We start from the raw sequence: 26863 nt of genomic DNA, 5'->3' as shown, positions 1-26863 counted from the left end.
GTACTATTAGCAATCTTGTTGTATCCTATTATGCCATAAGAAACATAAATGTATGTATTACAAGTGTTTGCTGTATATGTTTATATTTACGTGCATTTTGCAAGTCTATATACAATATAAACATGTGTATATATATATATGAATGGGAATCCTTTAATATAGCTCATTATAAATTACAATAACAATTCATTATCAAGCCATAAAATAATAGAGGAAAAAGTTATAGCGATAGCAAGAACACAAAAATTAATGCGACATCAAAGACAAAAAACAGAAGCAGAAACTGCAATAATACAACGACACACAAGCAACGACTCATAAATAAGCCTCATCAGCATCATAAAGCACGGATAGCGTAGTTGTACAATATCGGAATAAAAGTTAGCCATTCAACAAATATGAGTTGATACTTCTCCACCATATTAACTCATCCTTGTGTTTATGCTTCACTGCTTGCTTATCGCAAGGAAAGGGACCGAGAAAAGTTTGCTTCCTATATAAGAACACACACGCACACAAAAACATATGTCTCTGTATTACATTGTACAGACGGTTATGAATGCTACTTGGGTTATGGGTTATATCATTTGTTTATGTATTGGTGAGAGACTTGGATGTCATTGTAAAAATTTTGCTATGCGATTTGCCAGAGACGGTTCCAGAAAAAAAACTGGCATGGATCTATCATGAACTTGAAGTTCTAGTCAACGTGGATGAATATTACAATAAATGAGTCAAATTAAAAAAACCGTCTGTCGAAGAGTTAATTCCAGTGTACTTCGCTAAATGTTTACTGTAGAAAAATATAGTTTGGAAACAGAAAGAATTGGAAGAAGGCCCAATGAGGAAAATATCGTGGATGGGGGCTGAAATGCGTAGCCCTGGTCTGTTTTTACTTTAATTCGGCCTCAAAAATACATAACGATTTAGCATAGTATTGTCCTATAATCACTATATACTTCTCTTCGTATACCCTTCTCTACAAATATTAAGTGGTTAACAAATTTTTGAAACTTCAATCATCACTTTAATTAAAACAAATATTTTGATATTTTCTTGTATTCTGGCGACATCCTCTTGGACACATTTTTCCTCCCGCCACTGATACATCGTAGTAGTTAGAAACATATACTTATTATATAGCTGGGTGTATATACACACACGTGTATATGATGCTAGTAAATATTGTAGGAAGTAATAATTTCAACACCCATCGTTTGTTAAGTTGTTAATAAAATCTGTCGTGAAGCATAACTTACGCTTAATTTACGAGTTGATTGTACAAACTCGTTTATCCTTGCAAAATGGCCCACGTTTCCATGTACTTTACACTCTTTCGACGGCACACACGGATGTGAATGTTTTTCAAAGGAAAACATCAACAACTTACAGAAATGTTAAAGTGCCTAGGTAGGTTGTTTTTTATACACAACGACGCCGTAATAATACTGCAATCTGAGAAGGGTTGATAAAATAACAAACATAATTCAATAATTTAAAAGAAAAAACGAACCATTAAACCCTTTAACATTTTGAGAAGGCTTTTCTTCTTATTCACGCGTACATGCAGGGAAAAGTTACTTTACATGTTACACCTCTAAGAAGCACCCAGCAACAAAGTTCTCCAGATTCTTATATATGTGAGAAAGTAGATATGTCAAAACTTTGTTATTGAACACACCCTCTGGAAATTTTCAACAACAAAAAGTACTATGTGTGTTGGTAAAATAATAATAATAATAACCTTGATCTTGTTAACATATACCAATGTAAGTATTAATTGATAAAGAAAAACTTTTTGTTTTCTTCTGAATGTGTAGTTGTCTAGAGTGCGTATGAGTATTTTTAATTGAATTCAAAGTACGGTTGGGCGTATGAAATATATGAATTCAATTACAAGTACTCATACGTCACAGATTAATGTATTTAAGGAAACAAATGGGATCTCCTCAATCAAGAAACAGCAAAGTAGATTAAAACAATAGGAGAAAGATTAAAAACCTTTTTAAGAATAAATCTTGAGCATCAAAGAAATTTTCAAGCCAATTTGTACGAAATTTTGAAGTGTTATGCATCTGCATATAATTAATTTAAGAAGTTTTTAAAAAGGTAATTTTAAAATTCCCCCCTAATAACAAATTTTACCAATTTGGCTTTTTCCCCCTGAATATAGCCTTTTTTAAGTCTTTTAGTGGAAAAAATCAATTCATGGCCTTTCTAACGGTTTTTGGCCTTTTCTATTTGCGACATGTTTCTATCGAAATATGGACAAACTGTGTTTTTTACTCACCCTTACTGTCGGAATAAAGATTTCCACATATTTCAAAGATCAATCCAAACATTAACAACAATTCCCGCCGTGACTTTTGGTACAGAAAATATTTTGTGTTTTTTTTTTTTTTATACACTGTGGAACAGGGTATTATAAGTTAGTGCATATGTTTGCAACGCCCAGAAGGAGACGAGATAGACACATGGTGTATTTGGCAAAAATGCTCAGGGTGGGCTCTTGAGTCGATATAGCGATGTCCGTCTGTCCGAGAACACATTTTTGTAATCAAAGTCTAGGTCGCAGTTTTAGTCCAATCGACTTCAAATTTGACACAAGTATGTGTTTTGACTCAGAATAGATCCCTATTTTGGAAGAAATCGGTTCAGATTTAGATATAGCTCCCATATATATATTTCGCCCGATATGGGCCCAGAAGCCAGAGTTTTAACCTAATTTGGTTGAAATTTTGCCCAGGGAGTAGAATTAGCATTGTAGCTATGCGTGCCACTTTTGGTTGAAATCGGTTCAGATTTAGATATAGCTCCCATATATATCTTTCGCCCAATATGGACTAATACGGTCCCAGAAGCCAGAGTTTTACCCCAATTTGGTTGAAATTTTGCCCAGGGAGTAGAATTAGCATTGTAGCTATGCATGCCACTTTTGGTTGAAATCGGTTCAGATTTAGATATAGCTCCCATGTATAGCTTTCGTCCGATTTACACTCATATGACCACAGAGGCCAATTTTTTGCTCCGATTTAGTTGAAATTTTGCACAGGGAGTAGAATTAGCATTGTAGCTATGCGTGACAAATTTGGTTGAAATCGGTTCAGATTTAGATATATCTCCCATATGACCACAGAGGTCAATTTTTTGCTCCGATTTAGTTGAAAATTTGCACAGGGAGTAGAATTAGCATTGTAGCTATGCGTGACAAATTTGGTTGAAATCGGTTCAGATTTAGATATATCTCCCATATATAGCTTTCGTCCGATTTACTCTCATATGACCACAGAGGCCAATTTTTAACTCCGATTTAGTTGAAATTTTGCACAGGGAGTAGAATTAGCATTGTTGCTATGCGTGCCAAATTTGGTTGAAATCGGTTCAGATTTAGATATATCTCCCATATATATGTTTTTCTGATTTCGACAAAAATGGTCAAAATACCAACATTTTCCTTGTAAAAGGACCACTGCTTAGTCGAAAAGTTGTAAAAATGACTCTAATTTTCCTAAATTTCTAATAATTATATATAGAGCGATAAATCATAAATAAACTTTTTCGAAGTTTCCTTAAAATTACTTCAGAGTTAAACGTATCCCATATTTTTTTACTAACATTGTGTTCCACCCTAGTGCATTAGCTGACTTAAATTTTGAGTCTATAGATTTTTAGAAGTCTATCAAAGTCTGTCCAGATCGAGTGATATTTAAATGTATGTATTTGGGACAAACCTTTATATATAGCCCCCAACACATTTGACGGATGTGATATGGTATCGACAATTTAGATCTACAAAGTGGTGCAGGGTATAATATAGTCGGCACCGCCCGACTTTAGACTTTCCTTACTTGTTTTTTTTTTTTTTTTTGTATAAACAAATAAATTGAAAATATTTTTATAGAAAATATTCATTACAAAATTCTAAAAAATTATTTACACTAATATTTTTTTAAAAATTACTTATACTAATATTTTCGAAACAAGAATAATCTTTAAAACTTAATCTTAAATATCTCCCATATATTGTATATTTATAGTTGGCCTTGTTATTTTCATTTTTAATCATAATACACAACACTCTTGATCTGAATCTTTGTTTTTACGGATTTCTTAAAATTTATTTCAATTTTGTATTTATTTTGTTATTGTATTTGTTTTTTTTTTATTAAAAATATTCATATTGTTCTCAGAAAAAAATATATTTCGTTTATTATGTATCAAATTTTCTCACCTATATTTTGCTGGCAACTGCATTCCTGATTGCATTCATCGTTGCTGACAGTATGAACTAAAGATAGCTTTAGGTCAAATTTGCACATACTAACATAAATAATTTGTCTCTATATACACTCATAAATGTACGCTTTAATACAGCCTCCGAGCAATATAGAAGTGCAGATACAAGCATTGAAATAGTGAATATTTAGAGATACAATCATTATAGCTGTGTATGATTGTGTTTGTGTGTATATATGTATGCATAGAGTTTGTGCCTTACCTTAAAACGTGATAATGTACATGCATTTGGCTTCAATGCGAGTTATCAGAATTTGGGTAAGTGTTTGTGTATTTGTGATTTTGCTTATTGGTCATATTGCTATACATTCAAGACCAGATAAATGAAATAGTATTTAATAAAATCCTACACTAACACACGCACACAGTCCTCCATATTTATGGGATAATGTTTATTATTATTATTGGCTGGAAGACTTGGTTCAGTTTGTGTGTGTGTGTGTCCATTTATGAATCCTTATTAAGCATTCAAGTACAGCATACGATGTGTTCTACACATATAGTAGTTTGTGTTTATTAGAGAGGAATCTCTCTAATTCTCTCAAATTACAGAACTAATAATAAATTGTAAAAAAAAGCAAAATAAAATGCTTCGAAGTCTTTACACAGCTTTAATGATAACCCCAATAACTGACCATCCTCATGGTCCGTATAAGAATTTTTTTCGTATAAAATTTCTATTTGTAGCAATCCACCCTAATATCCGGTTATTATTTGAATTTCGTTTGGCCGGACATACTATCTATTGCCATTGGGGTTATAAGCTGTATTTCTACTTTAACAATTTGAAAATTCTCAAATTACAAAATGATATGAACGTATCGATTGCTAGAGCCAACCTTAAGTGGCAATTATGAACAATGAATATGATTAGCATCCAGTTTTTCCAATGTCAAATCACTAGGGTGAAATTAAAGCAATTGTTTGAGAATATGTTATTATCTAATATTTAATTAAAATACTGATAGTGTTATGTACAAAATTTAATTGCAACACACGAAAACAATGTAGCCAATGATTTACTACTTGGGGTTTTGTTTAAATAAAAATATATGGCATCTATAAAATTGGGCTGAATCTGTTTCTAAGTTATGTTGTACGTAAATACTGAAATCATATTTACCATCCATATATCCTCGGACGGAGCATGAGCGAGTTTGAGAACATTTCTTATAAATATATATAGCCAGTATTGCCAAGGAATGTAATCACGACAATTAGCGTAATTAGGGAGCTAACTGAGGGGGAGCACCTTGAAAAAAATTTTTGTTTCTCGCCAGAGTCTCCCATATGCTATAGTGGCAGGCTAAATATTGGAATTTCAGCCATCGCAATAACCCCGTTGGCTTAAATTTAAAGCTGTCAATTCCGTTTGCATCTACAATCAGCGTTAATCTGAGAACTTCTAAAACGGCATTCTCATTTTAGTGGCACTCTGTTTCGTAAGGGAAAATTAACAATTAAACGCATTTTTATCAGCGTTTCATATAGAATTGTGAAATAACTTTTTCCAATATAAATCATACAGTTAGCCTAGGTTATTTTTTATCTCAACTTCATAGGAAATCATTTCTTCAAATTTAATATTCGGAGATTAATCCTGTTTGTCATGTCTCCAAACTAAAAACATTATGAAAAAAAAGAAAATCCCTCACAAATATAATATACGACTTGTAAACTCTATTACTTTGTGACTGAGTGTTGTGGTATTTAGGGACAAAATGTATAAAAATTTTTATACCCTTCACCACTACTGTGGTACAGGGTATAATAAGTTTGTGAATTTTTATGTAATGCCAAGAAGGAAAAGTCTGAGACCCTTCGTTTCGTATACCGATCGTCTTAGAATTAAATTCTGAGTCAATTTAGCGATGTCCGTCTGTCTGTCCGTCCGTCTGTCTGTATATGTAATTTTGTGTGCAAAGTACAACTCGCAGTTTACGTCCGATCGTCCTCAAATTTGGAACAGAGTTTTGCATTGGCTAAAAGACAATCGCTATTGATTTTGAAAAAAATCGGTTCAGATTTAGATATAGCTGCCATATATATTTATAACCGATCTGGTCATAATTAACGTATTTATCAACGTATTTTCTCAAAATTTCGGGCAGCCAAATATTTTGGGGCTTTCGTAAGATATGCAAAATATCAGCCAAATCGGACGAAAGATATCCCATATATATATCTTTCGTCCGATTTCGACTAATATGACCGCAAAAGCCAGAGTTTTGCCCTGATTTGCTTAAAATTTTGCACAAGCAGTATGTTTAAGAGTAACATTCAGTGTGCTAAATTTGGTTAAAATCAGTTCAGATTTAGATATAGCTGCCATATATATCTTTCGCCCGATTTACACTCATATGGCCTCAAAAGCCGGAGGTTTGCTCTGATTTGCATCAAATTTTGCACAAGTAGTACGTTTAATAGTATCGTTAAGCGTGTCAAATTTGGTTCAAATCGGTTCAGATTTTGATATAGCTCCCATATATATATTTCATCCGATTTGCACTTATATGGATTCAAAAGTCAGAGTTTTGCCCTGAGTTGCTTCAAATTTTGCATAAGGAGTACGTTTAATAGTATCGTTAAGTGTGCCAAATTTGGTTAAAATCGATTCAAATTTATATATAGCTCCCGTATATATCTTTCGCCCGATTTACACCCATATGACCACAGAGGCCAAAATTATTCTCCCATTTACGTTTTTTGTTGAGATAGCAGGATTATTATTCTAACTATGCATGTCAAATTTGGTCAAAATCGGATCATATTTAGATATAGCTCCCATATATATGTACGCCAGAGTAGGGGAAATATGGTAGAATGTTTCATATTTTAGACCCATTTTCAATGGGAGTTTCCTCCAATTGACTCGATAGATTCCACAGAGAATACATTTAATATGCTATTTAAGTGTGCCATCATGGCAACAATAGCCACATTTTATACAAAATTCTGTGATGATTTCCCCATATCGTAGTCATATTCTGCACACTGTAAAGCCAAACTTTCCACAGAATGGTAGAATTTTAAATAAAGCTCCGACTTGTGGAAATTACGCCCGAATTGGCCAAATAATATATCACAACCCACAATTGACCACATATCTTGGCGAGATTTAACCAATATCCTTGTAAAATCGCCACTGCTGAGTAGCAAAAATTGTAAATATTACTCAAATTGTCCTATATCTCGAATACATATGTATCGCCCGATAAATCATAAATGCTATTTTGTACAATTGCATCAAAATTGCTCTAACTTTATATTTCCCATATTTTTTTACTAACATTGTGTTTCATCCCAGGGTGTTAGCCCATTTAATTTTTAATTCTAGCGATTTTGTAGAAGTAAACAAAAATTCTCCAAATCGTTTCAGATATAAATATTTGTATATGGGAATATAAACCTTGATAATAACTCCCAACAAATTTGGAGGAGTTGAGATGGTAACACAAATTTTGGTCTACATAATGGTGAAGCGTATAATATAGTCGGCCCCGCCCGACTTTAGACTTTACTTACTTGTTCACTATACATTTGTATTTAAAAAATGGCACAAAATTGGAAAACCCAAAAACCGCACAATTTCCACTGCTTGTAAAAAAGTGTAAAATTTAGCAAATAGTAACACTGATGCATATGTTAGTATCTTGCCTTGCACGTAAAAAGTTTCGCTAAAAGTTTTTCATAGATGGGCGTTTGTAAAAATATAAGAAAATGTCCCCTATTGGCAATCTTTCCTTAATTACCAGTCCTTGAGTTCCTGCAAATCGTCTCTTCAGTAGCAATATGCCTACATTTTATGGCAATGTTCAAATAGTTTTTTTTTACTCTGGTCATGAAATGAAGAAGCCAATTGTCTACAGAATAAAGATTTCCCACCAATGAATCACAAATGCAATAAATTTAATAAAAAAAATTTTCACGCGAATATTATTTTTGTTTTACATAAAACAAAAACCAAAAATAATTAAACGAATATAAGGCAATTAAATGTACAATACCGAATTTATGAATTCATTGAAGCATGTTTTTAATTTTGGAATTTATTTAATACTATTGAAGAGGAAAAAACAAAACAAATTGGCCATTTGATTTGTTTGATTGATGTCGCTGTCCTCGAGAAATGAAAAGTTGAACTCATTTAAATGTCAATCTTTTTAGTTGGTATGATTTTATATGAATTTATCTTCTGTAAATAAAAATTGATATGTTACAGTTGTCATAAACAATGTCAGATGAACAATTTTCTCGTCGAGTGATGTTTCAAATGTCAGAAGTTCTGTTGACTTACATAAAAATTCGTTGGCAGTTCTTTGAAAATGGCCTATGTGTCGGATTGTAGTTTTATTGTTGAGCGAATAAAAATCACCACAAAAATAAAACGAAAACTTACATTGATGTTTTTTGTTATGGGGTGAATACTGGGAAAAATTATCTTGAAATGAAATATTTAAATAGTAAATAATGTTTAGTATAACTCCGCCCAGAGAATTGGAAACTGGTAATTTCCTGGTAAAATTGATAATAATACATCAATATGGGAATTTTTTATTTAAGAGGAATGGGAGCATATAAATTCAGTAATCCAGCATTTGCAGTACAAGGTTGGGACACCTCTATAGGGAGCTCTTGAAATTCATCATTCAACGAGCCAAAATAAAGTGTATATAATGGGAAAAAAATTGATGTCTCATATAAAACGATGACAAAAAATTCTCCAAGTGTACAATATGAGAGAATGTGCTAATGACTTTTTATACATAAAAATTGATAAACTATTGGAAAGGAATTACAAACCCAATATAATTTCAAATCGGTCAAATGATTAATATTTCCAATTGAGTTCTTTCAATTATAAACATTTCAAAGAGTTATTGTGTAGTTTTTGTTTGGATTTTCTGCAAACAAAAACAACTATCAAATAACAATTGCAAAACCTATTTTCTGCTTGAATACTAATTTCACCTTTATAATAAAAATAACCGCAAAATTAATTCAACTAAAGAGGCATATATTACATAGATATACATTTGATTATTCTATAGATGGAATAATATTGAAGCTAGTTATTAAGTATCCTTGCCACTTGGACGGACCACTTGTCATTTACATAGTCTGCATATTTCATATTGGTTAGAATACCACTACATAGAAACTCTTGTAGCAATTATAAATTTGTAATTTTCAAATTAATTGATTCATTGCTGGGGCAATTGAGCGTTGACATGTATTTGTGTGTGTGTATGTAAGTATTCATGTTTCGTTGGGCCAAGGCTAATAAATATTTCAAGCTCTCGAACATTTATTCAACAATAATTTCAAAGGCTTTTTGGTCAAATGTGGCTTCAATTAACAACAAAATACAATTAAGTGCTTTTAATGTAACCCATGGCTATAAACACTAACACCAACGACTACAAAACCAACAACAACAACAACAACTTTTAAACATAATCAAACTCCAAATACATTTAGAAAACCACAAATACCCACAAAACAAACTATGACAATGACTTGAATGATACTATTTATTGCGGAGACTGTAGTTTGAAGAGCCATGATAAAATGGTTTATTAAAAAAAGGTTTGAGTGTTAAATACCAAAATAAAACAAGTATATACGGCCGCAAGTTCGGCCAGGCCGAATCTTATGTACCCTCCACCATGGATTGCGTAGAAACTTCTACGAGAGACTGTCATCCACAATCGAATTACTTGGGTTGTGGTATTAACCCAACTTGTTAAAACTTCTTAACATCGTTTTCTAAATTGTGAATTAGTATATGGTCCACGTGGTGTATATTAGACAAAAAAGTTATGTATAGGTAAGTCTACAAATAATTACGAATCGACATGGACTTTGGCACAGTACGTAGAGAGCCAGAATTGAAATATGGGGGTCGCTTAGCCCCCATGGCTATATAGAATTATGAACTTCATATGGAACAATTTTTGTGTGATTGTGGATCGATTTATCTGAGGGCTATATATAACTATAAACCGATATGGACCTAGTTAGGCATGGTTGTTAACGGCCATATACTACCACAATGTACCAAATTTCAACTGACTCGGATGAAATTTGCTCCTCCAAGAGGCTCCAAAACCAAATCTCGCGATCGGTTTATATGGGGCCTATATATGATTATGGACTGATATGGACCACTTTTGGCATGGTTGTTAAATATCATATACTACCACCATCGAATGAATTTTGCTACTCTAAAAGACACCGGAGGTCAAATCTGGGGACCGGTTTATATGGGAGCTTTATATAATTATAGACTGATATGAACCAATTCCTGCATGGTTGGTGGATACCATATAAAGGGTGATTTGTTAAGAGCTTGATAACTTTTTTTTAAAAAAAAACGCATAAAATTTGCAAAATCTCATCGGTTCTTTATTTGAAACGTTAGATTGGTCCATGACATTTACTTTTTGAAGATAATTTCATTTAAATGTTGACCGCGGCTGCGTCTTAGGTGGTCCATTCGGAAAGTCCAATTTTGGGCAACTTTTTCGAGCATTTCGGCCGGAATAGCCCGAATTTCTTCGGAAATGTTGTCTTCCAAAGCTGGAATAGTTGCTGGCTTATTTCTGTAGACTTTAGACTTGACGTAGCCCCACAAAAAATAGTCTAAAGGCGTCAAATCGCATGATCTTGGTGGCCAACTTACCGGTCCATTTCTTGAGATGAATTGTTCTCCGAAGTTTTCCCTCAAAATGGCCATAGAATCGCGAGCTGTGTGGCATGTAGCGCCATCTTGTTGAAACCACATGTCAACCAAGTTCAGTTCTTCCATTTTTGGCAACAAAAAGTTTGTTAGCATCGAACGATAGCGATCGCCATTCACCGTAACGTTGCGTCCAACAGCATCTTTGAAAAAATACGGTCCAATGATTCCACCAGCGTACAAACCACACCAAACAGTGCATTTTTCGGGATGCATGGGCAGTTCTTGAACGGCTTCTGGTTGCTCTTCACTCCAAATGCGGCAATTTTGCTTATTTACGTAGCCATTCAACCAGAAATGAGCCTCATCGCTGAACAAAATTTGTCGATAAAAAAGCGGATTTTCTGCCAACTGATTTTGGTAATAAAATTCAATGATTTGCAAGCGTTGCTCGTTAGTAAGTCTATTCATGATGAAATGTCAAAGCATACTGAGCATCTTTCTCTTTGACACCATGTCTGAAATCCCACGTGATCTGTCAAATACTAATGCATGAAAATCCTAACCTCAAAAGAATCACCCTTTACTAACATAACGCACCAAATTTCAACCGAATCAGATGAATTTTGCTCTTCCAAGGGGCTCCGGAGGTCAAATCTGGGGATCAGTTTATATGGGGGCTATATATAATTATGGACCGATGTGGACCAATTTTTGCATGGTCATTAGAGACCATATGCTTCCACCATATACCAAATTTCAGCCGGATCGGATGAAATTTGCTTCTCTTAGAGGCTCCGCAAGCCAAATCTGGGGATCGGTTTATTTTGGGGGCTATATATAATTACGGACCGATGTGGACCAATTTTTGCAAGGTTGTTAGAGATTATATACTAACACCATGTACCAAATTTCAGCCGGATCGGATGAAATTTACTTCACTTAGAGCAATCGCAAGCCAAATTTGGGGGTCCGTTTATATGGGGGCTGTACGTAAAATTGGACCGATATGGCCCATTTGTAATACCATCCGACCTACATCAATAACAACTACTTGTGCCAAGTTTCAAGTCGATAGCTTGTTTCGTTCGGAAGTTAGCGTGATTTCAACAGACGGACGGACGGACATGCTCAGATCGACTCAGAATTTCACCACGACCCAGAATATATATACTTTATGGAGTCTTAGAGCAATATTTCGATGTGTTACAAACGGAATGACAAAGTTAATATACCCCCCTTCCTATGGTGGAGAGTATAAGAAATTGTAACACCTATTGTATGCACATTGTTGCACTGAATTTGCATCTGTTATGGATGTGAACTAAAAATTCTATAATATATTACCAACAAAAAAATTATATTTTTTGTGATTTTTAATACATTCTAACGCATGTTTGAAAAGAGCCCAAAATAATTCAAAATCCTCGCAATTTTTCTAGAAGAGATTTAGGACCTTTTTCGAGAAAATATTAATAATGTTTGTCATTTTATTAATTCTTACTGTGATTGTAAGGAATTTTAAACAAAACAAAACAAACTATACACAATTTAATCAAAAGAATTTTCTAATTGGTTAAAATAAGGAGTATACGAGGGAAGTTCGGAGACTTCTTACCCTACCACAAAAAGCTCGGTATAAACAGAAAAAAGTTAAAACGCTTAACTTCCATCTCTGTTATGAACGCATGTTAAATTTTGTTTTGATCTGGTAACTCCTTAATATAGAAACAGGTGTTCAAAAAGACGCATCCGCAATTTTTTTACAATGGAAAAATTAGAAATGCGTGCTGTCATTAAATATTTACATAAAATAAGTTTATCGGGACAAGAAATACATAATGATATGGTGAATGTGTTAGGTGAAAGTGCTCCTTAATATGCAACAGTAAAAAATTGGGTTGCTGAATTTAAACGTGGTCGTACAAGCATTGAAGATGAACCACGTAGTCGACGTCCAAAAACAGCAACAACAACAGAAATTGTAGCCAAAGTGCATGATATGGTATTAAATGATCGACGAATAAAAGTGCGTGAAATTTCTAATATCATGGGCATCTCAAATGATCGAGTCCATTTAATTTTGCATGAAGAACTACTGATGAAAAAGCTTTCTGCAAGATGGGTGCGGCATTTAACAGTCGATCAAAAACGCATAAGTATGAACATTTCTCAAGCTTGTTTGGATCGTTTTAAAAGGAATAAAATGCATTTTAAGCGTCGTTTCATAACTGTTGATGAGAGATGGATCCACCACTATACTCCAGACATAAAAGAACAATCCAAACAATGGACTGAAGCTGGAGGAAATGCCCCAAAGAAGGCAAAAACAATTCAATCGGCTGGTAAGGTTATGGCAACGGTTTTTTTGGGACTTCAAAGGTATTTTATTGATTGACTATCTGCAAAAGGGTAAAACAATAAATTCAGAGTTCTATTGCAACCTTTTGGATCAATTAATGTACAAATTCGAGAAAAACGTCCTGGCTTACAACACAAAAAATAAATTTTCAACAACGTACCAGCGCACAAGAGTGTTTTAACAATGGCTCAAATCAACGAATTAAAGTACGAGTTGCTTGACCACTCACCTTATTCTCCTGATTTAGCTCCCAGTGACTTTTACTTGTTCCCAATTCTAAACAAATTCCTTGCTGACAAGCGGTTTACCTCAAATGAAGATGCAATTACAGTTGTAAACCACTATTTTGAAAACCTTGAGGAAAACTATTTTAATCAAGGAATAGAATAGCTAGAAATGCGTTGAACTAAGTGTATTGAAGTTTCAGGAGATGATATTGAAAAACAAAAATATTTTTGAAAAACTAACTATTCTCTTTCATTGACAGGCTAAGAAGTTTCCGAACCGCCCTCGTATATGTGAGGACACTTTTGTTAGGAATTTTAAAGTTCTGCCTTTAGAAGAACTTACATGCCTCCGGTATTGATTCTTATGAACACTGAATGAAGAGTTTTCTATTCTTAGCAGCATTATTTTTGAAAAGCAAAGATTTCTTTTGACGTTAAAATATTGATTGAAACGTTTGTCATAACTTCGAGTTTATAATCATAACATCGAGTTTGTCATAACTTCGAGTTTATAATCATGAAGAAAATACTTTATAAAAAAGGAGAACATCGTTTAGGTGTATCAGCTGCTTCTTCCACCTCTAATATTTCGTTATGCTTCCAGTTTCAATACATTCTGTCATAATTAAACAGTCGTTTCGTTTCATACCAGTTCGAATGCATTAAGTGACGAACAAAGCATATCAGTTCCCACACTCGAACATTCCCAACATTTTTGGTCATTACATTCACACCATGCTAACCGTAGCATATGTCCTGCATAGCTTTGATCACTCAATTCCAATTATGCATCCAACAAAATCACTGTACCAAAAAAACAGGGAAAGCCACAATGGCATGAAAGGACACTACTCATGACATCTAGTACTGCAGCAATTGTCCAATTGCTCTTGTGTTTATGTGGTCCAACGGGAAAATCGATTGTTTTGTGGAATGATTTTGCTGTCGAAGCACTTTAATTTCTACAGAGACATAGATGTATTTGGTTTGGGTGAAATACCTCAAAACATGGAAAATAAACATGTCATTAAATAGCCAAAGGTACAATCGTATAAAATTAAGTTCGGAAAGTCTAAATTTGGAGGGGGAGGATGGAAATTTTCTTCTCTCCACAAAATGAAATTTAAAGTTTAAATATCTATTTAAAATGTTGGAAAGAATATAATAGAATATTTAAAGTAATAGCAAATGCTTATTATATATGTGGTTCTCTTCAAAACAATGTTGGATAATGTTACAATTCAGATAATTAAGAATAATTCTACCGCTGAGATTCCTGTGTTTTATATAAGTCCAAAGGGATGTGATTGGTATTTTTTATGCCCACACGTTGCAGCTATCTCCGATTTTCGCCGCAACAATTTTCACGTTTTACAAATGTCTGTTTCTCTGGGAAAAAATTACAAATTACTATAGAGTAAAAATATCTAAAATTCAAACATTCAAATTTCAAATCAAATATAAGGAACCTGTAAGTATTTCAGACATTTACCACGTTTTTTACTTCCCAGCAACAAAAGAGCTTCCAAAAAAGTAGTTTGGATCCCCAATCTGTGATCCGGAAGTAGTGCAAACTTGGATCATCTCCAATGAATTTTACATGGGCTTGTCATAGGACGGAAGTACTCCCTTTTTGGATCCTTTGCATTGCTTTAGAAGTTGTGCCCAGGAAGTTAATTTGAATGAAGAAATTTAAAAAGCGAAAAAAAAAAATTTTTTCAACCAATTTCACTTTTTTTCATCCATATGTTTATTATTACACAATTATTTTCCTATTATCTAATTTTTACAATTTGAAAAACTTTTCCGACAGGGGTTGAACCTGGGTTTGCTGGCACTAGAGGTCTGCATCGAATAACTTTTCACTACATGTATGAAATTCGCTGTCGAATATAGTACATACACTGTCTTCTCTCAGAGCGCAAGTAGTGAAGTGAAGAGAACACTTGCTTGTCAAATATCACCAAGTACTTATCCGAAACAATATGTGTTCCGATAAAAAGGAACAATAAAAATGTAAGTACTTGAGAAAAAGTACAACATGGATTTTCTTCACTTCACGTGGTACCACAAGTATTTCTCAGTTATGTGCGAAGCAAAACTTTCTATTATTGTTAATCAGAGATATGTATGTATGTCACATATTTCATATATTTATGTATGTCACACACTTACCTTAGCGTTTGCCGTTCTTTAAAACAAACCGAAAACATATATTACGGAGAATAACTGTTTTTTTTTGTATTTCTGAAACTGCACGTGGTACATGGAGTACTCTATGAAGTTTTTATCTCGCAACATACTCGACGTGATCACTCTGAGTACACTTCAATAAGAGAGAAAGAGGAATATGCGTTTGTTGGTAGTGAAGACATCAGAGTAGCAACAAGAAGTTACTCGTGGCTTTTGATGTTCATCAAAATGTGTACCAATTGTTTTGTGACTCTCTCAAATAGATGTACTCATGTAGCAAGTACACGTGTACTCTGCATTTACAAATGGAATTGCGCAGACCTCTAGCTGGCACCATAACAGAACGCCTTAGCACACTCAGCCACAAAAGCCATTGAACATAAAGCGTCGAAAGGTCAATTCAAATGTTTGTAATATGATCGTAATACGACACCAAGGAATAACATTTTAATTGCTTCTCGAGATGTTCTTTATTAGTATGAACGAAAAAATAAGATACGCAGGTTCAAATCCCACCAGCGGCAATATCTTTTATCAACTATTTTTCTAAAAAAATATTTTTTTATGTCATGCAGCATTTTTATTTTTTATTTTCGGCATATATTTTCCATTAAAAATCAACGAAAATTTTAAAAATTCTCGTAATTTGCAAAACCTTCTCAAAAGAACTTCCATGGAAGCGAAAAAGTCAAAGGGCACAGGTTCAAATCCCAGCGGGGATGAAATTTATTTTTTTTATTATTATTTTTTTTTTACTTTTTTATTAATTTCTATCTTTTTTTAGTTTTTTTTATTAGTTTTCTATTTTTTTGTAAAATTTAATTGTACAAAATTTGCACTTAAAATAGCCTGATTTCGTTCTTTCTAATACTTGTCCACAAGGACTGCATCGGAAGTAGAAAAAAATCATTGGGGGATCCCAAGACGCGCTTTAGAAGAAATGTTTGTGCACTTGTCCAAAAGGACTGCATCGGACGTGGAAAAAAATTATTGGGGGATCCCACGATGCGCTTTAGAAGAAATGTTTGTGGACTTGTCCAAAAGGACTGCATCGGAAGTTGAAAAAACTCGATGGGGGATCCTGGGATGGGCTTTAAAAGAAATGTTTGTGGAACAACTTCCAATTTTTTTTTTGCTGGGTTTTTATACATGTTTATGGCGTTTACAACTCCAAAAAAAATGCTGCTCAGACCATCTCTGTTTAGTACAGTTATTCGTTGCAGTTACCATCACTCGCATATCCCGAACATAAATTATCAAATAAGCTTTGACATTGATAATTCCCTAGTTTAACCTTTTGATATACTTCGATTTATCCATTCATCTAACTTACTTTTCCATTATTCTCACAGTTTCCGGATGAAAAATCTTTGAGATATCATCAAAAGTTCGAAAATATTTCATTCTTTGAGGTATATAATAACACTAAGCTTATCTATATGTCGTTTTTTTTAACACTCCTAGTTTTCTAAGACATTAATCATATTCTCCATCACAAACAACTTTACGCTCTTCCGGAAATTAAATGCTTGCATTCATAACAAGCTTTTATGTAATGCCATCGCTTCCAGCTCCGGGCTGCTGTTTAAATGCTACTGTTATTGCTCCTGATGTGATGCCATGGAGTTAGGCAAACTTCTAAAACTGTGTCGGGATGCATAGGATGGTTTTGTGCGTTTGTTATATATATGGCCCCTGTTGTGGGAAGAGAGTGTGTTTTCCTGAGGTAAACTTTGTTGCTGGCAAGTAAAAGAGGATGTAAGCTTATCACCATCCTTCCCCACATGTTGCCTCTCCCAATGCCAGCCACTACCTAGGGGGTTTGCAAACGGAAGCAGCCTTGTGCGAACAATGTTAACAACAATTTCACCATTGTAAAGGGTGATTTGTTAAGAGCTTGATAACTTTTTTTTTTAAAAAAACGCATAAAATTTGCAAAATCTCATCGGTTCTTTATTTGAAACGTTAGATTGGTCCATGACATTTACTTTTTGAAGATAATTTCATTTAAATGTTGACCGCGGCTGCGTCTTAGGTGGTCCATTCGGAAAGTCCAATTTTGGGCAACTTTTTCGAGCATTTCGGCCGGAATAGCCCGAATTTCTTCGGAAATGTTGTCTTCCAAAGCTGGAATAGTTGCTGGCTTATTTCTGTAGACTTTAGACTTGACGTAGCCCCACAAAAAATAGTCTAAAGGCGTCAAATCGCATGATCTTGGTGGCCAACTTACCGGTCCATTTCTTGAGATGAATTGTTCTCCGAAGTTTTCCCTCAAAATGGCCATAGAATCGCGAGCTGTGTGGCATGTAGCGCCATCTTGTTGAAACCACATGTCAACCAAGTTCAGTTCTTCCATTTTTGGCAACAAAAAGTTTGTTAGCATCGAACGATAGCGATCGCCATTCACCGTAACGTTGCGTCCAACAGCATCTTTGAAAAAATACGGTCCAATGATTCCACCAGCGTACAAACCACACCAAACAGTGCATTTTTCGGGATGCATGGGCAGTTCTTGAACGGCTTCTGGTTGCTCTTCACTCCAAATGCGGCAATTTTGCTTATTTACGTAGCCATTCAACCAGAAATGAGCCTCATCGCTGAACAAAATTTGTCGATAAAAAAGCGGATTTTCTGCCACTGATTTTGGTAATAAAATTCAATGATTTGCAAGCGTTGCTCGTTAGTAAGTCTATTCATGATGAAATGTCAAAGCATACTGAGCATCTTTCTCTTTAACACCATGTCTGAAATCCCACGTGATCTGTCAAATACTAATGCATGAAAATCCTAACCTCAAAAGAATCACCCTTTAAAAGCTTATTAAATGCATTATTACACTTTCACGGAAGCAAAAGGAGAATATTTTGTGCTGCCGTGATAACAAAAAAGATTGAGAGTCTTATGCCAATACTGATATAGACAGTGAAATGTAAAGCGGGCAAAAAGGGAAGGAACTATTGCCCACGTGACAGTGGTATTTAAAAATTTTTCTTTTCAAACGTTTCAACGTTTCGCTGGGTGTTTACAGCTTCTTCAAGGATGGTATCTTTATTGAATCTGGCATTATTTTTATTGACAAAGTTAATTCTTTAAAGGCAAATAAATTTTATTTTCCTCAACGAACCTTCATTGGTCTAAATTTTATTTTACCAGAAAAGTTAATTTAACGATTATTTCTTTAAATAAAAATGTTTTTCTTAACTTTAAGGAAAATGTACATAACTTCGAAGACATAAGTTTTTAACGGAGGGGTGGAAATTTTAAAGATATGCGTCGTAAATTGAAAAAAGTTTAAATCAAATGAAATTTATGCTTAATATTGTGAAAATCGTGTGCCCCAAAAATTTAGGTTGTATAATCTTCTCTATTAGGGCAATATTTTTTATTTCAGAGTATATATCAGGACTTTAGCTATGGGCATTAGCGTAGCTAGACAATTTTCCTAGGGGGGGCTATAGCCCACCTAGCTAAAAATTTATAGACTGAACTTATAGGTTCAATTAATGTTTTATTTCATAAAATTGAATAAAAAATTAGACATCAAAATAACTCGACAATTAATTTATAATAAAGCAACTAAAAGTAGTTCCACACTTTTCCCAGCAAAAAAATTGTGAGTTGTTCTAAAGGCACAACTTTAAAAGTACTTCCAAAAATGTCCTCAATTATTTTAACTACACAGGAAGTTTTTTTACTTCATTTTTTTCATATTTTAATGTGTAATTTTTTGTTTTCCTTTTTTCAAATAGTTAAAAAAAAAGACTAAGAATAAATAAATTGGTACAAATTATTCAAATTTTGCCACAAAACTGCTAAATCCATTATAAAAAAATCGATAATTTTGGAAATTATTCGAGGAAAAACGTTTCAAACAAGCGTCAGAATGCATTAAAAATCATAAAACAATATAAAAATTATTTATTTGGGAAAATATCACAAAATTTTTTAATTCACATTCAAAACACTGAATTCGGATCTCACCTTAAGAAGTAATGCAAATTCATTGCAACGGCTGTTGAAACGGTGGACATTTGTCCTATGACAAGCTCATATTACATTCATTGCTTCTCCGCCAATTTTGCACCACTTCTAGACCCAAAAAGGACATTTTCACTACTTTTTCGATTGTTCATGAAAGTCTTTAGCGGAACTTTGTGCGATTGTATATACTTGTTTAATTTTTATAAAAAATAAAAAAACTATTGACATTTATTGAAAAATGGAAAATCATAAATAGAGTTTCAAATTCTGGGGGGGCCTAAAATTTTTCTGGGGGGGTCTAAGCCCCCTCCCCAGAGGCCTTCCTACGCTTATGGCTATGGGCCTATTGATTAACAACTCTTCTGAAAATCCTCAATCCTCCCCAAATGTTGGGCCTGACCCACTATTCATATTTGTTAGGTTATAAAGGGTGGTTAAAGTGTAAGGGCCGATGTTGAATGTGAACCACGCCTAAACGCCAAGTTTTTTTCCGAATTTTATTTGACATTTCTCTATTTCAGACTTACTCAATTTGAACCATGGACGTCGTGAATGGGCAGAATGTTTCCAAGAAATGGCAACAGTGGATGATAAATTTTCGAAGAAAATCATCTTCAGTGATGAGGCACATTTTCATCTCAGTGGATTCGTCAATAAACAGAATTGCCGTATTTGGGCGAATGAGAATCCAAGAGTGATTGACGAAAAACCAATGCACCCACAAAGTGTGACTGTTTGGTGCGGTTTATGGGCTGGCGACATCATCGGGCTGTATTTTTTCCAAAATGAGGCCGGTCAGGCAGTTACTTTGAACGGTGTTCGCTATCGTGAGATGATAACGAACTTTTTATGGCCCGAATTGGAAGATATGGATGTGGACGATATGTGGTTTCAGCAGGACGGTGCCACTTGCCACACAGCTAACGAAACCATGGCTATTTTGCGCAACAAATTCAATGGCCGTGTTATCTCACGTAATGGCGATGTCAAATGGCCGCCAAGATCATGTGATTTGACACCGTTGGACTTTTTTCTTTGCGGTTATTTGAAAGAAAAGATGTACGTCGATAAGCCAGCAACAATTCAATAGCTAAAGGATGATATAATTTGGCACATTAACGGCATAGAACCTCCATTATGCCTCAGCGTCATCGAAAATTTGAACCATCGGATGAAGGTGTGCCACCGAGGTCGCGGCGCCCATTTGGCCGATATTTTGTTCCATACATAATTGAGTAATACAAATATATCATAATAAAATAAAATTACAATAATTTCCTAAATAGTTTGTGTTTTATTTAAAATCAACATCGGCCCTTGAAATTTTAACCACCCTTTAAAATAGTTTGTGGTGAGCATGGCTTTTACTATAAAATTAAAAATGTTTGCTTTCCGAAAAAAAACCGAAAAAAAATATTTTTTACATTTGTTAATATTTTTCATAAAAAATAATATTTTTCAAATAAATGACATAATTTACTGTCTTTTACAATTCTTTAGTATTCGCCAAATATTATATTATTTTCAAAATTAGCCGACTGAAATGTTTCCACTGTTCTCACTAAAATCCACCTTGCATTCAACTAAATCACCGTACAAAAGATGTGCATAGCCATACGTTGTCCATTGTGTACAATAAACATCCTGTTAGAATTTTAAACGCATTCACAGGATATTGTGAAGCTTCCATTCATGTATGGAGACCATATGGTCCTCCTGTATGTTTAGCATCGGTAATTGTTGTAAATTTATGCTCATCTTTTGTAAAAGGAAAACAAAACCATCATGGTGTGAGGGGATAGCGCAGAGAGATGCGTGATGCGTTCCTTTATAGTCGAGTAGCAAAAAAGTATTATAAAGCTACTTAGAAAAATAGATAAACTGACAACAATGCATCGTGTTTGGTTAGAAACAAAACCCAACTAACAAGCAGCTGTAATTGACGTAGGTAGTCTCTAAAGGGTCATAATGATGCATTTACACCAGGTTAAAGGTACATACAACGTCACCAGAGAATGTTATCTATTGTGAATATAAAATTGTTTGAATTGAAATAATAATTGCGAGATTAGTTAAGCATTTTTTTAATAATCTATAGGTATTTTGCAAGGATGTTCAACAATATGAACCCTACACAGAAAAAAAGTTCACGAAAATTTTTCCAATTAAAGGTGAGTACTATGTTCGGTTTTTTTCACCAAAGCACTAAATTAAAAGTACAAACATATTTATGAAGACGGATATATTTTGATCGAGTCTTGCCAAATAATGGATGGAAAAGATCCAAGGAATTAATTGCAAATAATTTTATATTTCTAAATTAGTTAATTAAAAAAAGAAACCGTGAAAACAAGCTGGTTTTCAGCTTGAAAATGGAACACAGTACTCAGCTTAAAGTCTTATTTGAGTTTTATAAAATATTCAATTAAAAATTTAATTGATTCAACAAATTTTTAAATTGAACCAAAAATTAATAGTATCAATTAATTTTTTAATTGGATCAGTTAGTTTTTTAATTGATACTATCATTCCTGTGGTTGAAGGCATTTCAATTAAAACATTAATCGGATCAATTAATTTCGTGATTGAATCAGAAAAAAATTGCGTGTGTATGTTGAGTAAACTATACGGCAGTGGTTATACCTATAATGCTATATGGTGTTGTAGTCTGATGGCCGGCACTTCAGCAACCGACGGGTTTAGATAAAGTTCAGCGTATGGCGTGCTTGTGTATCTCGGGCGCTTTCAGTAAGACAGGAACAAATTTCCTTAATGTCATGCTGCATCTATTGCCTTTAGACATTTTGGCCAAACAGTCAGCTGCAACAACGGCTGTGCGGTTGCGCGAGCTATCGCTTTGGTCGGAAAAAATGTACGGTCACAGTTCGGTCCTCAAAGTAATGCCAGATGTGCCTAACGTAGTGGATTACAATCTGGCGAAACCACTTTTCGACAAAAAGTTTGAAACTCTAATTCCCAACAGTGATGCGTGGTGTATACAGACCCCGGGGAATAAAAGATATATAGATTTCTACACTGATGCCTCCAAATTGGATGGACAAGTGGGTTTCGGAGTATATTCTAAAGATCTGGAACTTCGAATAGCGAAAAGATTACCTAATCACTGAAGTGTTTTTCAGGCTGAAATATTAGCAGTAAGAGAGGTGGCGAATTGGCTGAGAAGTAATGTTCCAAAAAATTTTGGCATCAAGATATACTCAGACAGTCAACCTGCAATAAAATCCTTGGACTCTGTGTTCCTTAACTCGAAAACGGCCATCGACTGCAGCAAATCTCTCAACGAGATAGCTGAGCAGTACACTATTCAACTAATATGGGTGCCTGCTCATAAGGACATATCGGGGAACTGGGAAGCGGATGAGTTAGCAAGGCTAGGAACTACCTTACATATTCCAGGCGAACTAGAATCTGTTTGTATGTCTCTGGCTACCTGCAAGCTCTCACTGCGTGAGAAGGCTGTCATGATGGCAAATTGCAAGGGGATGGGAGAATTGCAAGGGTTGTAACGACACCAAGCAAATATGGCCCCATTTAAACTTGAACCGCACACTAGGTATGCTAGTGTTCTCTTATACGTCAGATATCACTCCTGATATCTGCTATAACGGGTCGCTGCCTGATAGGCGATTTTGCAAAAACTATTGGCGGGAAGTATAATGACTATTGTATGATCTGTCGTGATGCGGAGGAAAAGGAATCAATTAAACACCTCTTGTGTGAGTGTCCTGCATTTTGTGTAAGGCGTAAGCAAATTTTAGGGGCATATAGTTTTAGATTACTGGCGGACCTGGAAAAAGTTAACTTAAGCAGTCTGTTAATGTTTCTGAAACAATCTGGTTGGTTCAACAAAAGAAAGTAATAGAGAAGGTTCAGTGGTTAAAACTAGAAGTGCCCATATGCAATAGGTACTTTTAGTTAAATGTGGTATCACAAAGGACTGAATAGTCTAAGTGAGCCTGAAACTTAATCGGGCTGCCACTTTAACCTAACCTAACTATACACTGAAAAAAATATTGTCGTGAGGTCAAAGATTTCATGTCTTTAAAATACGAATGCAAATTTTGCTTAGCATAGAAGACGTATTTATCTAATATAAAGTTTTTTCCTTGTCCAAAAATCGATAAACTTTTCAATGAAGTCGTATTGTCCTTATAATTAAGTGATTTCACTTACACATGCGTATCATAACGTGAAAGAAAAAAAATTTTGGGCTAAGGTCAACTTGACTTTAATAGTTCAGAAAAATTATTTAAATTTAATGAAATTGTCTTTAAATTTGTTGTCTTTTTGCATCTTGACTACAAAGCTAAAAATTGTTCAAAAATAGGACATGTTTTTCACACTTTATTTTAAAGACGTTTTTTATCTGAAACACAGCATAATTTCTACTGGAAGTCGAGTCTTAATTTGGAAAATAAAGTTGTCGTTAACTCATTTTTAAAGGTCTTTGATAGCATATGAAGAAAAAAAGCTGAAAAATCGAAAAATTAAAATTTGCTTCCTAGAAGCAAGTACACAAAACCTAAATTTAAAAGAGAATTGTGTCTTAAAAGAATCCTTACTGGTATTCTCCGCTTCTTTGGCTCGGAATCATTACCAAAATAAAGTAAAAACAAAATCTTTAGAACCGGACATGCTTTTTTTCAGCATACTGAAAAAATATTGTGGTTGAACCCTTACATCACAAATACGATTTTCGCTTTGCATGGAAGACACATTTCCCTAAGTTTTACCTTGTCCAAAAGTCGATAAACTTTTCAATGAAGACATTTTGTCTTTATAGTTAAATGATTCGAATTAAAATGGGCATATTTACTCGAAAGAAAATTTTATTGTACTAAGGTCAATTTGGCTTTAATATTTTGGAAGTATTTTTCAAAATTAATGAAATCATCTTTACATTTGTTGGCCTTTTGTATCTTGACTCCAATGCCAAAATTCGTTCAAAAATAGGAGATGACTTTCAACACTTTATTTTGAAGACTTTTTTACATAAAACAAAGCAAAATTTCTACTTGAAGTCAATTCTGAATTTAGAAATTTAAATTGTCGTTAATATGTTTTTAAAGGACTCTGATAGAACACGAAGAAAACAGCAGCAAAAATTAATAAATTCAAATTTGTCTCCTAGTTTCAAGTATGCAAAACGCAAATTTCCAAGAGAATTTTGACTTAAATGTATACTTACTTCAATTCTCCCCATCTTTGGCCCGAAATCAATACCAAAACCATCTACAGAAACGAGAAATCCTTTTTTTGTCAGTGTACAAAAGTTGCTTTACCAGTAAAGGAAACAAATGTTGGTCAATTGGTTAATAATTTTGCCGTAATCAATTATTTCATTCAATCAAATTATTTCAATTGAAGGAAGCTATCTATTCACAATAGATAGCTTTCTAATATGGCCTTAAGTTGAAAAAGAGGCTGAAAATTATTAAATATTTTAACTACTCTAAGAAAAGCTGATTCAAAATATTTTTACCTTTTCTTGGGAATTTTGATATCGATTCCGAGTCATTTTCCAAGTAAGGTTTCTTTAAAATAAAGACATTTTGTACGTAACTATTTGTCCTTAAATCTGGGCCCTATAAAATTGGAAGTGGGATGCTGATCTTCTTTATAGAATTGTCTTTGTATTTTGCTATTAATTAACGAAGCTAACCCCTTGAGAGGACATCGCACTGAAAAACAGCATGTGCGGTTCCGAAGATTTTGTCCGTTTCAGTGGACAAAAGAAATCTAATGACATGGTAGTAAAATTTTATTAATGTAAATATGTTGCTATGTTTTTATTGTTTTTACAAACTGTTGGTAAAGTGATCCGCGCACTGAAAAAAGATATAGACCTAAAGTGAAATATTATGCAACCTAAATTTTAGTACACTTATTTAACACAATAATAAGGACAAATTTCTTTAAAATAAATAATTATTAAATAAGTTCATAATCTTTGCTTTCCAATACCAAATCCCATGAGGAACGGTCAAAATGTTTGGATCCAAGTAATCTATTCATCACGAGCCAAAGACGCAACTTCTGTTAATAGGTTAAAATTAGAACACAGCATTTATCGAATTTATGGCATATGTTATTTCCAGAAAATATGTAGTTTTGATGTGGAAATTTTATTCGTCACCGTTTTTTATATAGAATATATTTAAATTCCAGTTTCTCTTGTGGCTCACTCTTAATTCGCGTGAGTTTTCATTAATCACCATCAATCTATTCACACATACACACACTTCCATAAATGCACAAGCGAACTCACCTGCTTTGACTTCCTCCCATATTTTGTAATTTACGATTTCCCTTGGAACTTTCCACAGAAACTGATGAGGGAGATGGTGTTGCATAGTACCATTGCCTATAGTAATTATCATTTGGACGATTTTGTGAAGATCTAGCTTCGCTGGAATCATCTTTGTTTGTATAATCCTGAGGACCAGCGAAATCTTCCCTAGAATCATCATCATATTGTGGACGATAATAACCATTATCATCGTTGACATAGTCTTCACCATCATTATCTTCACCATCATAGTAGGGCTCTTCTTCATGGGAACCCTGGACAAAAGGAACAGGAGCACTTTGTCGATAGGAGAGTGGAGTTTGTTGATCAGTTTTGGAATAGACCACCACAGGTGTTTGTTCTTCATAATATGTGTTGTTTTTCTCCTTTGATGAATTGCTTTCCACGGTATCACGAACTTTTCTCTCCAACTCTTGGAGACTGGAATCTTTTACTTCAGTTATAATTGCCTTCACTAAATTATCTTTATCCTGTTGAACATTTCCCATATCGACCAAATCAAATTTGGTAAACTCATTTTCCATATTTGTAGGACTCTTCTTAATGGAGTTCAATATAATGCGAATAACAGAAGGTTCTTCCTCACTCAAAGACCTTACCTCCAGTATGGTAAAGGTAGTCAGAGTAGTAAGAAATATGAGAATTAAACACCACAAAATGCATTTTGTGGAACCTTTGGATGAGGAAAATGCTTCATAATTGGCCATGTCTAAAAAATGAAGCCCAATTTCAAGCAAATGCAATTACTTTTTCGTCAGCCAATACGTTTTACAGTGTCTCCGGTGCGTGCT

At 34.1% G+C, this 26863-nt stretch overlaps 1 protein-coding gene across 1 annotated transcript in view; it reads right to left on the bottom strand.

The window, feature by feature from the left end:
- The window catches only part of LOC142226513 (uncharacterized), a 61749-nt gene extending 34886 nt beyond the window's left edge, over window positions 1–26863 (bottom strand). The window contains exon 1 of the mRNA XM_075296571.1: window positions 26031–26863. Within this exon, the coding sequence (XP_075152686.1) occupies window positions 26031–26779 (749 nt within the window). The 5' untranslated portion in view covers window positions 26780–26863. The remainder of the gene's footprint in view (window positions 1–26030) is intronic.

This window comes from Haematobia irritans, chromosome 2, assembly GCF_050003625.1.
Source record: "Haematobia irritans isolate KBUSLIRL chromosome 2, ASM5000362v1, whole genome shotgun sequence".
Taxonomy (NCBI): domain Eukaryota; kingdom Metazoa; phylum Arthropoda; class Insecta; order Diptera; family Muscidae; genus Haematobia; species Haematobia irritans.
This window is presented reverse-complemented; position numbering and strand designations above follow the sequence as displayed.